Raw genomic sequence first — 16,146 nt, forward strand, 5'->3', positions numbered from 1 at the left:
AAACAAGTTGTGAAAACGAAAAGTAAACTCCCAGAGAGTTCCTCAAGGTTCCGTACTAGGCCCCATCCCATTCCTTTCATATACCGGGTGTCCCACATTTTATGTGACAGGCAATATCTGGTTTGTTGAAGGAGATACACAAAAATGTTTCATACAAAAGTTTTAGGAGTTCATAAGAGCTATATTTTGATATAATTTTTAAATATACAGGGTGTTTGGTGTAGGTGCTACAGACCAAAATTCCATTTTTAAAAATAGAACGCCCTATATATCATTACATATTCAGATGCTACGTTAAATTCTGATATCATTTCATGTTTGGTTTTTGAAATTCGGTTACGAGCCACCCTGAATAACTTTTTGTACAATGATTTGCAGGAAAAATAAAAAAACATGTCAACCATAGTCTACAGGGTACACATTTTGACATATTTACATTTGATGTTACTTCCCCTATCGCACCTCCAGAGCACGTCACCATTTTTTTAAAATGGATCACCCTATATTGTTGACATTATCAGATGCTCCACGATGAGCAGATTTCAATAAAGTATAAAACATATGGTCTGAAGCTTATAGTTCAAGAGCTACACATTTTTTTGGTTGAAAATGAGCCACCCTGTATAACTTTTTTAATGGAACTTATTTTACCTCAAAAACCCATGAAATCCATTAGGAGTAAATAAGTACAGATCTATAAATGCTGCTCACGTCTGAGAAAGAAAACATGGTTCAACAAGACAGTTACTAGTAGAACTAAACAGAAGATTTTCAAATCGTTATTTGAATTTGTGAGGAAATCTAACTTTGAATTTGGATATATACTATTTTGAATTTTACTGATTTGGTAAAAATATAATAGCCTGAAAAGTATTGTTCTGATTGTTGGTAATAATGGAAACATTCTCACCTTTGCAAACCCCTTCTGGATCCCCATGTTTGTAGTTACAAATCAATCCTTTCTGAATATCGCATGGTCGGTCATCGCTACAAGGCTCTCCAACTTGTCTTGGACATTCTCCACACTCTCCACATTCCTCTCCTGTTGCAGGACAAGTGCAAGGGTGTGTACATCGCTGCATCTGTAACAATAGGGGGATGTTGATCCTTTATTTTGATTTTATAGAGTCTTCAGTTATCAACTAAAACTACAAGAATGGAAGTAAGACTATAATCTAGTGAGTCCGTTTGATAGAAGGCTTAATTGAATTAGGAAATATTGATCATTGATTTTGATTTCTATGTATTTATCTGTAACTAACGTTACTGCAGTTTCGTTCTATAAGTTTCAATTCTCTTTTCTTCATTATAATTTCCTACTGCGGTGTTAACGGAGCTCATTAATATAAAAAACAAAAAGTATCAAATTCTACTAAAATATCCCGGGAGCAAAACACTCAGAGAAGAATATAATTCATTAAAAAATAAATCAAATAGGTTACTGAAAGCTGTCAAGAAAAAATATGCTCAGAAAGTAATAAATAACAGTAAAAACTCAAAAGAACTATGGAAATGTGTCAATGAGATATGCAATAAATCTAGACCTGAAACGAAAATACCGATTATTCAATCAGAGAATGGCTCAGTGATGAAAAATACTTTGTAAATTTGCAATAATTTTAATGAGTACTATGAAAATCTTGGTCATTGTAATTACAATTACAATGAACAAAGATTACAGAATTCGATGTATCTATCAGAAACTAATGAAGAGGAGGTTTACAAAGTTATTATGGAATTGAAACAGAAGAAATCTCCAGGTCATGAAGGAATTTGCTCAGAAACGCTCAAATTGATTGTCAATGAAATTAAAACGCCATTAACTCACCTAATCAACAAATGTTTAAAGGAAGGCTGCTTTCTCAAAATATTCAAAATTGGAATAATAAAACCATTTTTTAAAAGTGGAGACAAAACAATAGTGAGTAACTATAGACCTGTATCACTGATCTCAAGCATAGCTAAAGTAATAGAGAAAATTCTATAAATAAGATTAGTGAATTTTACTAGGAAATTGAAATTGATATCTGATCAGCAATACGGATTCAGGGAGGGAAGATCAACGGAAGATGCAATACAGAATCTAAATTTGAATTGAAGGGGTTATATTTTTAGGAGTGATTTCTACTACTCCATCTTGAAACAAAAAACAAGGATGAGGGAATCTTCCAAGGAAAGAAAAGAGTTATGTATGGAGTTACTTAATTTAGAATTGATTACTTCTTTCCTTTCCTTGGAAGATTCCCTCATCCTTGTTTTTTGTATCAAGATGGAGTAGTAGAAAGCCAAAAACTTTCTTTCCCAAAAAACAAAATCTAACTACTTGTATTCACGAAGCTCTTGACAAAAAAATTTCAGCAATGTGCATCTTCGTTGATTTATCTAAAGCTTTTCATACCGTCAGTCATACAAAATTCCTGAGAATATTAGAGAACTGCGGAATACGTGGGAAAGTTTACGACATTTTCGAAAGCTATCTTTGTGACCGAGAACAGAGAGTTAGTATCAATGGAATTATGAGTTATCCCAGAATTGTTACTTATGGTGTTCCGCAAGGAACGGTTCTAGAACCAATGCTGTTTATAATATAGAATAGAATAGAATAGAATATTTATTTACCAATATTTGATACAATAGTGTATATTTGTCACGTCACTTAAATATCACACACAAATAATATCATAAATGTCACAAATAAATGTAGAGTCATGTAACAAAATGAATAAAAACTGAATCATCACATTTTCACACATGAACATATTTACAAATATGATTGTATAATATAACTTATACTTGTCAATTTCACAAAAAAACAGGTGTATATGAGACAAAACAAAATATTTGTCAGGTGTATATGGGATAAAACAAAATACTTACACTACACAAAAAGTTTACACAATGAGGAAATAATTTAGATTCCTCATTCCTCCTATTTTCCCTTTGACAGGTCATTTATTTCTATTCATAAACTCATCTATACTATAAAAAGCATTCAGCATCAAATATTTTTTCAATTCATTTTTAAATGAAGATAACGTCATTTCTTTCATAGGCTGAGGAACACAGTTATACAAAATAATACAGTTATAGTATAGAGAGTTTTTGAATGCGGCTGTTTTATGCCCAGGTTTCGACAATAATTTTTTATGTCGTGTATCGTACATGTGCCCTTCCGCAGAGGTATTGAAAGAAAGTATATTAGTTTTCGCGTACACCAGACATTTATAGATGTAAATGCTAGGTACTGTAAAAATATTATTATTTATAAAAGTTTCTTTACAGCTATCTAAGCGATTTATATTGAAAATCAGTCTCAGTAATCTTTTCTGAGCAACAAAGACGCGCTGTAAATGACTCGATCGTCCCCAGGTTAATATATTCAATGAAATATGTGATTAAGCTAATGCATAGTACACACTTACAAGACCCTGTTTGGCAATTGTGTCTTCAAGCTGTAAAAGGGCAAAATAAGCTTTATTAAGCAGCTTGCAGACGTGGTCAATGTGTGGTTCCCATGTTAACTTGCTGTCTATAAAGGTGCCAAGGAACTTAGTTGTTTCAGATAGAGCAAAATTACAGCCAGGTGTTAATGGCCTCCTAAGGTTAAAGTTCATAAAAACCGTTTTCCTATGGTTTAAAATAAGTTTATTTCTTTGACACCACGCATACACTTCGTCAAGCGTTACCTGAGTTTTGTGGTAAAGTTCCTCCTCAGTAACACCCGACACAGTAACAGTGGTATCGTCAGCATACAAAGTGGTGGCACCATATTGAATATGATATATTATATATTTGAATGAACTATTGCAGATACCAACAAAAGGTAAAATTTTGAGCTTTGCTGACGATACGGCTGTCTTGTATACCGACTCTTCATGGAACCAATTGAAAATGTCTGCAGAAAAAGATTTCATTGAGATCGAAAAATGGTTCTGTCACAATAAACTTACGATCAAATTCGAAACAACCAAATATTACGTATTAAATATTGGTTCTTTGAACTTGATGTATATATATTTGCCTGTTTTTTTACATTAGTTCGTCATGAAATCACATGAAAATCAATTTTTGAGTTATTACACAGTTGGTAGTGAAGTTTGTGAATATTTTTTTCTATATATCAATTTGATATAAATTTCAAGCTTGGAGCTTCGTTGTTGACTTTTTGGTTATTTCTCCAACCCCTTACCTGTCGGATTCAACCCCTTACCTGTTGAATCCGTTCAACTGGCGCCCCAAGGCTTACTTTTTTTCCATCTATTTCGACTGTAAAAAAAACAGATTTTTCTTACCCACGTCCAGCCCCGACAATAATCGACTAGTCTGGGCTGAACTAGTTTTTGGTAATTACATAAATACCAAGGTAGGTTATAAATATTCCACCAAAAAAAATTGGCTAAAAAAATAGTGTTTTTTCGTCAAGAAAATGAACCGGCTCACAAATCCATTATTGCGATGACCAAAATCAACGAATTACAGTTTGAATTGCTACCTCATGCTCCCTCTCCACCAGATTTAGCCCCCTTGGATCATTTTCTGTTCCCAAACTTGAGAAAATGGCTCGTGGTCTGAGATATGTGCAGTTAATGGCTATTTTCAGGAGCAAGACAGTTCTTTATATAAAAATAATATCGAACTTAATGAATGTCGCTGGCAAGGGTATATGGAGCTGCAAGGAGATTATATTGAAAAAAAAATTCTCAAAATTTTCTTTGTTGGTTCGAGTACTTCTGGGTGCACCCACTATAACGTATTGAAAAAACACACTTGAAAGTTCACAAATCCGCAACACGTGTTTCGATATATGATAGCATCTTCGGGACTGATGTATTGTGACGCTCAAAGATGCTATATTGAGGGACGATGTGATTCTCCCCATCAAATTAGAAAAACTTCAACAATTCCGTGCATTCCCTAGAGACAGTTCTTCGTCGACGAAGCAATTCGTCCGTAATAAATTATTCGCAGCTGTCGAATATAGATTCGCGCCGAATTGATTGATTTCCCAATGAAAAGTTCAGTCGACTCAAATCATTTGTCTCTCATCAGAATGCCGTCACGCCACCATTTGCATTTCGGCTTTCTTCGATTACACTGTGTCAGTCTGTTCCTATGCTTATTATCTATAGCCAGGACTCGCACAACTACGTCCTGCTGTGTATTTTGAGTACTCATGATACTATTCCAATGTTCATTGAATGTATATCATGTTTCCATGTGGCGATAACGAGTGTACATTTCTGACATATGGCGTGGAAATACTTTTACCATTTCAACACAGAACTGAAGTCCTATCTCTCGATGCGCGTTCTGCTAATATCATCAGGAGAAGAATAAAACTGAGTACTGACAACTATGATTGAGAATTTTATATACACCTAGGCGACAGACACTAGATTATTCTGGTCGACGAAACTGAATAAGTGAAACATGTTCTTTGTAACGAGTCATTATAGTCCGCTCAGTTTGACCAACATACTCATTATCGCCATCTCCAGAGCTATTTTAGTAGATCTTAGACTACTCCACAGTTGATTTTCTGGGAAAGGCACCACCCACTATTCCCACACTAGAATCCACAATGCCGGAAATTACTTTCCGACAGCATCTAGTCAGACGAATTTTGAAACAGCTCAGATTCAACAAGGCGTCTGGCCCTGATGAAGTGCCCATCATCGTACTTAAAACGTGCGCAAATGAACTCGCACCAGTATTTTGCAGACTTTCCAATCTGTTTTACAAGAAAGAGATTTTTCCTTCTTGTTGGAAAATTGCTCGCCTTCCGCCTATTGCTAAAAGAGCAAGAAAAATCTTCCAAATAACTATAGACCAGTCGCTTTGCCATCAGTGATATCAAAAATTATGGAGAAAGTCTTAAACCAACATATCCTCAAATATTTGGAACGCTTCAACATTTGAGCGATCATCAATATGGCTTTCGAAAACAAAGATCAACAGGCGACCTTCTATTGTATGTCACCCATATTTGAAATAACGCAATCGAGGAACATGGAGAATCAAGGGCTGTTGCGCTTGATATTTCTAAGGCATTTGACTATGTGTGGCACGAGGGTTTGCTGGCCAAACTTTGATGCTATGGTTTGTCGGATAATTTCTGTGTATGGCTCTCCAGCTTCCCAAAAGAACGTTCCCTTTAAGAGGCCGTCAATGGATATCTCTCGAATAGTTTTCCCATTAACGCTGGTGTTTTCCAGAGATCTATATTATCTCCAACCCTTTTTTTATTGTATATCAACGACTTATTGGAAAAAACCAAGAATCCAATGTATTGCTTTGCTGAGAACAGCACACTTGTCTCGTCATTACATTTGGATTCCAGGAAATCGGCTACGGAGGCACATCTTCACCGGCAGCAGGAGGTTGAATATTTTAATGAGGATCTAGAAGTGATTTCGAAATGGGGTGAAAGTAACCAGGGTCAATTCAATGCCACAAAAACCTAAGCATCGGTTTTCTCCAAGAAGATATATGTCTTCGAAGCGGATGAAATAATGTCTGGTCAGACAATTCCGCTTTCTGCTTCGATAAGATTGTTGCGGATTAAAATGGACACCAATATGTCTTGGCACAATCATGTCGCTGGAATTGCAAAGGCTGCTTCTCAAAAGCTTGGAATTCTGTTATGAACCAGAAAACTATATACACCTCAGCAACTTTTGATGTTTCAAAAAGCTCAGATTAGACCTTCTTTGGAGTATTGTTCTCATGCATGGATCTCCGCCCCAGAGCATACCCCGAAGTTGCTGGATTCCATCCAGAATAGAGCCATCCGCCTGATTGAAGACGCGAACATCACGTGCAATCTTGATAGCCTGGAACATCGAAGGAAGGTTGGAGATTTGTCTCTTCTATAGATACTTTCACAGGAGGTGTTCAAGTGACTTGGCACGTTTGATTTCACCAAGAGCGGTACATATCAGAAACACGCGACGGACTGTGGCTGCTCATCGTTTTAAGGTTCAACTCAGTTCACCTCGAACTTCACTGTTTGAGAACTCTTTCATCTGGAGAACTGCGTTTATGTGAAATACACTTTCTGAGAACGTTTTTCCAAATGGATTGATTTAATCTCCAGGGATTCAGAAAAAAATGTGAATCGTTGCTTTCGCACAGGCACCACTCTGAGAGCGGCTCGAGGATTATCCTGTAGTGCTTGTATTTTGTACTTCTTTTCCTTCTTTTCAGGGTTGCCTGAAACTTGTCAAAGTGAACGAGACGTTTTGACAATTACTCTCATATTTTATTTGTTTTAGATTATGTTTTTTTGAAAAGTCGATCCTAATTGAAATGGAATGTTGACAATATATAAACAGTGAAGAAAAATATATATTCTAGTCAAATAAAAAAAACAAAGCAGTATTCGATGTTTGAGGCCAAAATTGGGGGTCATGATCGATTTTCACCTGAGATGGATTCACTATGTTGAATATGTTACAATGTAATAGATTTGAAACATAAAAAATGGTTTATTATGATGTGGTGCAAAGCCATATGAGTTATTGTAGAAATGTAACTGACAATTTGTTTGAAGAAGCCAATATTTTAGATCTGTTCTGTTCTTAATCTGTTTTTCCGTTACTCAGCTGTCGCATGGCTGCCACTTGTCAGCTGTCGATGTTGGGCAACTTCCTTTTGAGGAGTTGTTGATCAATCAGTTTGAAGGGGATACTGAGCTCACTTTTCTGAATTGCACATGAAGCACACGCAAGAAAAAGCGACACATTCCAACATATGGTTCACAATCGATGGGAAAAAATCATATGAGTTTCTAATACGAGCGAAAGCTCTCAACAGCAAACCATATCAATATTTGAGACTTTTGTTTGAAGGTGATTGACAATGTTTCATGATGAATTTCACTAGTTCGGACTTCCATTGTCTACTATATAAATTAATTTGAAATCCCTGAAACAACTATTAAAGAAGAATTAGATCATCGCTATCACCGCACCACAGTAAGCCCCCTCACTTGTATGGACTACCCAAAAATCACAAGAAGTACATTCCGCTTAGACCGAACTTCAGCTCCAGAGATTCGGCTACTGAAAACTTGTCTAGATTTTTACTTCCTTTGCATTCCTTTCCCTTCCATTACAATGAAAAACATCGTCTTTTGTGAAGAATTCAAGGCATTTTGTCGAACTACTAGGGTCAATTGAGGTCACACAGGAAGATCAACTAATTAGTTTCGACGTGGAAAGCCTTTACACCAACGTTCCGGTCGAAGAAGCACTCCAAATCATACAGAGAAAGCTATCCGAAGACGGGAACCTGAAAGAGAGAGCGGATCTACCTATAGAAGTAATTATGGATTTACTAGGATGCTGTGTACGAAACTGTTATTTCCAACTGAAGAACGAATTCTTTACACAAGATGAGGGACTGCCAATGGGATCGCCACTTTCACCAGTCATAGCCAACATATATATGGAGTGGTTTGAAACTCTGGCCATTGAAGAAGCCCACAAGAAACCTCGAGTCTGGTTGAGATATGTTGACGACACCTTCATAATATGGAACCATGGGAGGACTGAACTAGACACCTTCCTGAAACACATCAACAGCGTGAGACCTTCCATCACTTTCACAATGGAGGAGGAAATCCACAATGAATTGCCATTCTTAGACGTTTTGGTGAAGAGGACCGACACTAAGTGGGAAACATCTGTATACCGAAAACCCACTCATACGGGACAGTATCTGAACCACGAATCCAACCACCATCAATCGACAAAAAGGGGAATCATCAAGACTCTATTAGACCGTGCTTTTGGGCTCTGTAATACAAAGGAAGGTCTCGAGAAGGAACTAGACATCATCAAAAATGATCTTCAGCGGAATGGATACTTCAAAGCGATGGTAGAGAAGACTTTGGCTAAAAGACAGCAGGAGCCTCGCAAGGAAGAGAAGCCGTCACAACCAATGCTTGCACTTCCCTACATCAGAGGAGTACAACATCAAGTACAACATCAGAACCTGTTTCAGATCCGGTAACACTATCCGTAGCAGCCTCACGAAAACCAGGCCACCAAACACGGACTGCGATTCCAAGAATTACATTCACCGGATACCCTGTGAGTTTGGAAAATCCTATATTGGTGAAACTAAGAGGCCATTGAATGTTCGCATTGCCGAACACAAGAAACACACACAGCGAGGGGAAACCAGCAAATCAGGAATAGCAGACCATGTTTGGACCCATCAACACAACATTCAAGGAAGTCGCATACATGTTGTCCAACAACGTATTCAGCCAAGCCAGCGTAGAAATACGCAACATATGGAAACCCATCATCAAGCGAAAAATGGCCAACTCCCGCCAAACGGTCATCTCCCACGAAACCAGTGAAGCGGAAAATGGAAAGCGGGGATAAGTGAAAGTACTCGAACGACCTATAAATAGTCATCTCTCAGAGGAATCACCCGAAGACGATTGTTCTATTTTTACTTGTATTTTATTTCACTATTATTTCACTTCAGGTTTATTTTTCTTAATATAATTGTTATTTTCAGCTATTCATTTTTAATTCTTCTTTTTTAGTTGTTTCAGGGATTTCAAATCACTTTATATAGTAGACAATGGAAGTCCGAACTAGTGGAATTCATTTGTGACTTCAGTGTATGAGTATACTGTATATACTGTATTATATCAACATTATTGCTACAAAATTTGTATTAGTGTGAGTTTCGATGAATTGCACATTCATTCGTCAACTCAACTGAACTCGAAATGCCAAGAACTTGAATCAATTGCGATGCAATTGTTTTATAGCATTAGCTTTGAAAAACATATATGATGATTTGGTTTAGAGCCAGTTTATATGTAAAAAACTATTGTATCAATCAAAAACAAGTTTAACGTTGGTTCCATAAACATTCAGTAAATATCCGATGTTCTGTTGTAAAAATGTAAAAATGATCATTATACCAATGATTTCAAAAAATGCAACGCAACACCGAATTTTTTGTCTGAATAGCATATACATTGTTTTTGCAATATTGATAATTCTATGTGCACTTTATGTAACGTTCCGTTTCGAACAATATAATTGAAGAAAAATTAACAAGTTCATCAAAATCGAAACTGTTTTCGAGGACCTCCAAAAATTGCCATTGCCAGTTACTATTACTTCAGTATCTTCGTCGACATATGTGCCAACCCTGCATATCCTCCCTAATACAAACCCTATTTCACTCCTTTTCACTATCATTTGCCCCTAATTTATTCGATTTATATCTTCCGCCATTGGGAGTCTTTTTTCTTGACCTTTTTGTGCACTCTAATTCATTGAATGGGCAAAATGGGACACTGTTACAGATGTTTCCACCTAATATCCTGAGGGTAGGAAAATTGCCTTTTGTTCGGCTATTTACTTTTTCGGTAGTTTCATATATTGAGAACCTTTCACGATTGAAGAAACTAATCCACTGTCACGTGTATAAAATAATTTGAAATAACATACTGAACACACTTAGCAATTTCTTTTTATTTCATTCTAATCGAGTCGTCATCACTTTGTTTCTTTCTCAGTGATAATTCTGGTACTAGGTTTTGATAAAACAAAATTGTTCGTTAGTGTTACCCACAGAAATATCAGAAAAAAAGTACTCAGAAAAAGAGCACCATCGTTCTGGTCTTCCATGTTTGTTAGAAGAATGCTCGAGTTCAAGCTATACCCAAAAATGGTAGAAAAAATGTTTCATATAACTATAGACCAGTTGCTATATCCAGAGTCATGAAGGAAGCTGCTACATGTGAAAACTTTATAATGTTTTAATAGCTGCTGTCCCAAGTTTACAGTTGAATCAGAAAATAAAAATCCTCTTTGTTATAATAGAAGCATTATTAGAGATTTGCAGGCTAAAAGCAGAATCTGGCGCAAATACAAGCGTGAGTATAATTGGCAGGCCCTTGAAGATTTCAAACACTTTCGGGCAAAAATAAAGCATGATGTTGATGTGGCATACAAAAAATTCTTGGTTTTGCGAATATTTTCAAACAATCGTATACCGTTTCTTCCCCTTTTGAACCGAACTCTGATATTGATAATAATCACTTTCTTGATATATCAAGCTTCAATGAAAACGAAGAATACGAGGCATTGAGGTCGCTCAAGCCTTAAAAGACCACTGGTCTAGAGGACATTCCAGCTTCCATCCTGAAAGATTGTGCACTTGTGCTTGCTCGTCCTCTATCTATACTAATTGATATCTGCTCAAGATCGGCTACAATACCAAGTATATGGAAATCATCAAAAGTCTGTTCCATTTTCAAGAAAGAAGATAGACGAGATATTTCAAATTATCGGTCTATCTCTATTATTTGTAACTTTGCAAAGGTTTTTGTGATTCTGCTGGAGCAAGTTACATATACGCATGTGAGTTACAATATAAGTATAAACCAACACGGTTTTATGAGAAATTGTTCAACGGTCACCAACCTTCTGTCAGTAACCCAATGTGATAATAATAACATAATAATAATATTTTTCCATAAACATGATTGTGTAATGCAATAAATGTATAAATAAATGAATAAATATAGGGTAAATATAACAGTTAACCCACAAAAGGATATATCTTTGTGCGTGGGGTTATAAGGGAAACAATAACCTTTTTGTATAGATATCATAGAGTATGCATTAATATACACAGACATATATACAGACAAATGCACATATACACACATATATACATACATATACAGAAACAAAAATAAACATATGTACATATATACATATTGATTGATGCAACTAATTTTCCTTTATTTTGAGTATTTCAATATTGAATTCTACAAAAAGAATTTGAAGCTTTATATCTTCTACAAATTATTTGCGAGCGCTTTCGACAGTTGGTAGTACTGCCATCTTCTAGGCACCCTTCAAACTGACTCAGTTTGAAGGGTGCCTAGAAGATGATGATGTTATAGATGCATATTTCCTTCTGTATGCCGATGATCTAAAACTATACTGCCTCGTTGAGAACATAGATGATTGTGTAAACCTCTCAGCAAACGTAGGACGGGTTGTAGAATGGTGTTATCCAAATAACTTGTAGCTAAATCCGGATAAATGTAACGTTATGCCCTACAGTTTGAAAACGAACATCTTGATCTTGGATTATTCAATAGAAAACGTTTTCCTTGTGAGACTAGAAACATTTGATGATCTTGGCGTCACATTTGACACTACACTATCATTTAATAGGCATATCGATAATGTTGTAACCTCCTTCTGTCGTTTATACGGATTAATTGCACGTAACAGTCGTGATTTCAAAGAAACTTCGACCTTAAAAACTCTATTCTATACTTTCATAAGATCAAAGTTAGAGTACGCGTCAGTTGTGTGGAGCCCCTTTTATCAATATCATATAGATAGAATAGAAGCAATTCAACGACGATTTTCAAAACTGCGAAGCCTAAAAACTGATGGCATTTATCTTCCAATAGGAACAACCCACTCTGAATTGCTACAAAAGCATAACTTTTTCAGTTTTGAAAAAAGGCGTGCATATTATAGTGTGGTACTTACCTATAAAATTATCAAAAGCATAGTTAACTGCCCAACATTACTGGAAAAGTTTAATATTTGCATTCCTAGAATCTGTTCCAGACACCCGAGTACTTTCTATATAAAAACATCTCGCACAAATGTTCTGGAGAGTTCTCCGATCCATACCATGTGTAAAGTGACAAATTCTGTTAGCGATAATTTAGATACCGGGCGGACCCGGTAAAATATTATAAATCCAGAAACAGCCTTTGTAAATTATAACGAAATCACAAAATTCTGTTTCAGTACTTCGTGAGCGCTTGGCATTCAAAATGACCATTAATTACATTTCACTATTAGAAAACAGAGAATAGTCTCACATTTGGAGTAGTAGATGAAATAAAAGTTCTGTCCACGGATATACAAATGTAGTTTCGACAAATTGGAAAGCAATTTCCCGAGTGACATCAAAGCTAACTTGATATCTATCAGCTCATTTTCAAACCCTTGCCAAAATGTGTGATTATCCACCCAATTAACGATGTTTTCACATGAATGGAGTTATTCTGCTGAGCTGGCTAATTACCATACTTTCAAGATGGTTTGATAATATTGAATCCCCGAGATGGAGTTGTGGGAACGGGAAAACACTAACGCACAAATTCTTCATCAACAAGAATTAAAACCTCTTTAAAACTTTTAATGGAGCCTGCTCCAACATTGATGAAATTCGCTAAGAAGTTTTTGATGATTTTACAAGATATTCTGATAACAAAATAAGTTTACGTTCAATTAGAAAAAGTTGATTGACTTTAGAGATGATTCAATAGTGAGTTCAACGAAAGTCTTCAAATATTTCGAAAAAGAACTGTTTTGAACAAACGAAATGTGGTTTCGGGCTGATGACACAGATAGAATGAAAATATAATAATAAATAATTGCCTGATTCCATGGAATTCTTACAAACTATCATTGTCACTAATATAATTCTATGTGCGGATAAATAGTAAAATCAATTGAACTTTGTAACCTTATTTTATGAATCAAAATCTTACCTGAATCAGATAACACTTGATGATTATCGCATTTACATCACTCGTTTGCTGGGCACTTTCCTTGCTCTCGAACTATTCACCGTTCTGAGCTAGTCCGGAAACTAATTGCTCTGAAATATCAGTGCCATAGTAATCGTGTTTGTGCAATTTCTATATGATAATTCTGGTCAACTTCAAATGGCTGTGATATACAGTGTGTAACAACGAAAACTTAACAGAGCCGTTTTGAATATAAAAAGTAAGATTTTTAAAAAAAGCTCGGACACGTCGATTTCTAATTGAAGGGGGTCACCTTTCAGACTAATTAGATTTTTTGTATTACGCACCCCCTCGGAGGGGTGCGTCCGACGACCCTTATTTAGATAGGGAAAGTAGGTCGAGTGGCACCTTGTTTCAAAGGTCTTTTGAATACCTTTACATCTCTGTTAAAAGAAAATTTTTGTAACGATTAGTTTTCGAGATAATTTGAAGATTCAAAGGTATTTTTATTGAGTTCAACTCTTTTCAAAATAAATCAAATTGTTTTTAAGGTACAATTTACGTTCAGAACTTTCATAAAATAAAATTATTTTTGCTTTTTATGACAACCTGCTAATACGTATCCATTTGATTTCGTAAAAAAGTAAGAATTATTTGTTTATTACGAGGAGATTTTTTCGGGGGGTGGGGTTGGTTACCAACCTTCAATTTTAGATAAATTGAGTGGCACCTCTTTATAAAGGTTGCCTTTTGACGTAGATATTTTATGCTACTGATAAAAAAGTGAGTCATACTAAAAACTTACCTACACAACGAATACAACCTGCTGATTTCTTTGAATGCTGATGACACAGAAAAGTTTAAGAAACTGTTTTAGGGTTAATAAATCCCAATCATTGTTTTTAAAGCACAAACAAAAAAAGTAACACCTAATGGGGTAACTCACATAGGAAATTTAGAGTAAATGTTCAAAATGTGCGCCATTTTGCTCCATGCAACAATACAGATTTTGTTCGAATTTTGCTCTTACATTATTCAACATCTCAGGAGTTATTTTCTTTCATTCATCAATAATTCTACGACGTGATTCATCCAAATTGGCTGGCTGTGTAGCATAAATTTTAGACTTTAAATATCCCCACAAACAGTAGTCCAGTGGTGTTAAATCTGGTGATCGTGCTGGCCATTCAATTGGACCTCTTCTGCCAATCCATTGTCCTTCAAAATGATTATTCAAAAAATTTCGAACCTGCTGGGCATAATGGGGTGGTGCACCGTCTTGTTGAAATGGATAAATTCATCTTGACATCTTGGATCCTGTTCAATCATTTCGACTATACGGGGTTGTATAGCCTTTTCAAGAAGTTGTAAATAAGAATCACCGGTTAAATTTCCATCAATGAAAAATGAAATATGATTGCCTAATATTCCGGCCCAGACATTCAACTTTTGGGGATGTTGGGTATGTATTTCTGCGTATTGTCTTGGGTTTTCATCCGACCAATAACGGCAATTGTGACGGTTCACGCAACCATTTAAATGAAATGAGTTTTCGTCCGAAAAACAGATGTTATAAAGCAGCTCGGGATTTTGCATTAATCTCTCATTCATGCCCTCACAAAACTCCTGTCTTCGGTTAAAATCATCCTCATTGAGTTCATGAATAAGTTTGATTTTGTAAGGATGGAATTTCTGGTTTTTAAGGATTCTTCATGCGCTCATATGGCTTATTCCGGGCATTGCAGATAAACATCTGGTACTTAACCTGGGATTGGCGATGACTTGACCAATCACTCCAATCGCATCATAGTCATTCACTACCCTTCTCTGAACATTTCTTTTCTTATTTAAAACCGAACCTGTCTCCCTAAATTTTGTGACCAAATCCAGAACGTGATTTCTGCTCAGGTTGGGTTAGGTTTTGCTCGTTAAATAAAATTGATGTTCTATTAGCATTTTGGTCGTTGCCAAAAAATAAAGTGATAACTGAAACCCTTTTATCAGTAGTGTAAGGAATTTTTAAACAAATAACAATACATGACCCGTTTAAACAAAACAATCGAACGATGTACTAATGAAAACTGGAAGAAGAGGAGTGGGTATTAATTTTAAAAAAGGGATTTTATTTAACAAAAAACTGATAATTAGAACTGCTCAATTTTTTTTATTTAGGCATACAAGTTACCGAGTGGTCTGTCTAATAATGTATTAATATCATGGCAATTTTAACTTCAAATTATCTCGAAAACTAATCGTTACAAAAATTTTCTTTTAACAGATTTGTAAAGGTATTCAAAAGACCTTTGAAACAAGGTGCCACTCGACCTACTTTCCCTATCTAAATAAGGGTCGTCGGACGCACCCCTCCGAGGGGGTGCGTACTACAAAAAATCTGATTAGTCTGAAAGGTGTCCCCCTTCAATTAGAAATCGACATGTCCAAGCTGTTTTTAAAAATCTTACTTTTTATATTCAAAAACGGCCCTGTTAAGTTTTCGTTGTTACACACTGTATTATGATGCACTTGACCTGCCACTTTGAGACATACATTTTTGATTTTTTTCTCGCAAGTATTCCAATGAGTGGTGGCTTTTTTGC

At 35.8% G+C, this 16,146-nt stretch overlaps 1 protein-coding gene across 2 annotated transcripts in view; it reads right to left on the reverse strand.

Annotated features, from left to right (window-relative positions):
* The window catches only part of Ccn (cellular communication network factor protein Ccn), a 201,739-nt gene that overhangs the window by 34,764 nt on the left and 150,829 nt on the right, over positions 1-16,146 (reverse strand). For both annotated transcript variants that reach the window (XM_074176862.1, XM_074176861.1), the window contains exon 3: positions 911-1,082. In XM_074176862.1, coding sequence (XP_074032963.1) covers positions 911-1,082 — 172 coding nt within the window. The remainder of the gene's footprint in view (positions 1-910; positions 1,083-16,146) is intronic.

This window comes from Leptinotarsa decemlineata, unplaced genomic scaffold (genome assembly GCF_025532065.1).
Source record: "Leptinotarsa decemlineata unplaced genomic scaffold, Ldec_3_MD MMD2_tig00002082_RagTag_RagTag, whole genome shotgun sequence".
NCBI classification, from domain to species: domain Eukaryota; kingdom Metazoa; phylum Arthropoda; class Insecta; order Coleoptera; family Chrysomelidae; genus Leptinotarsa; species Leptinotarsa decemlineata.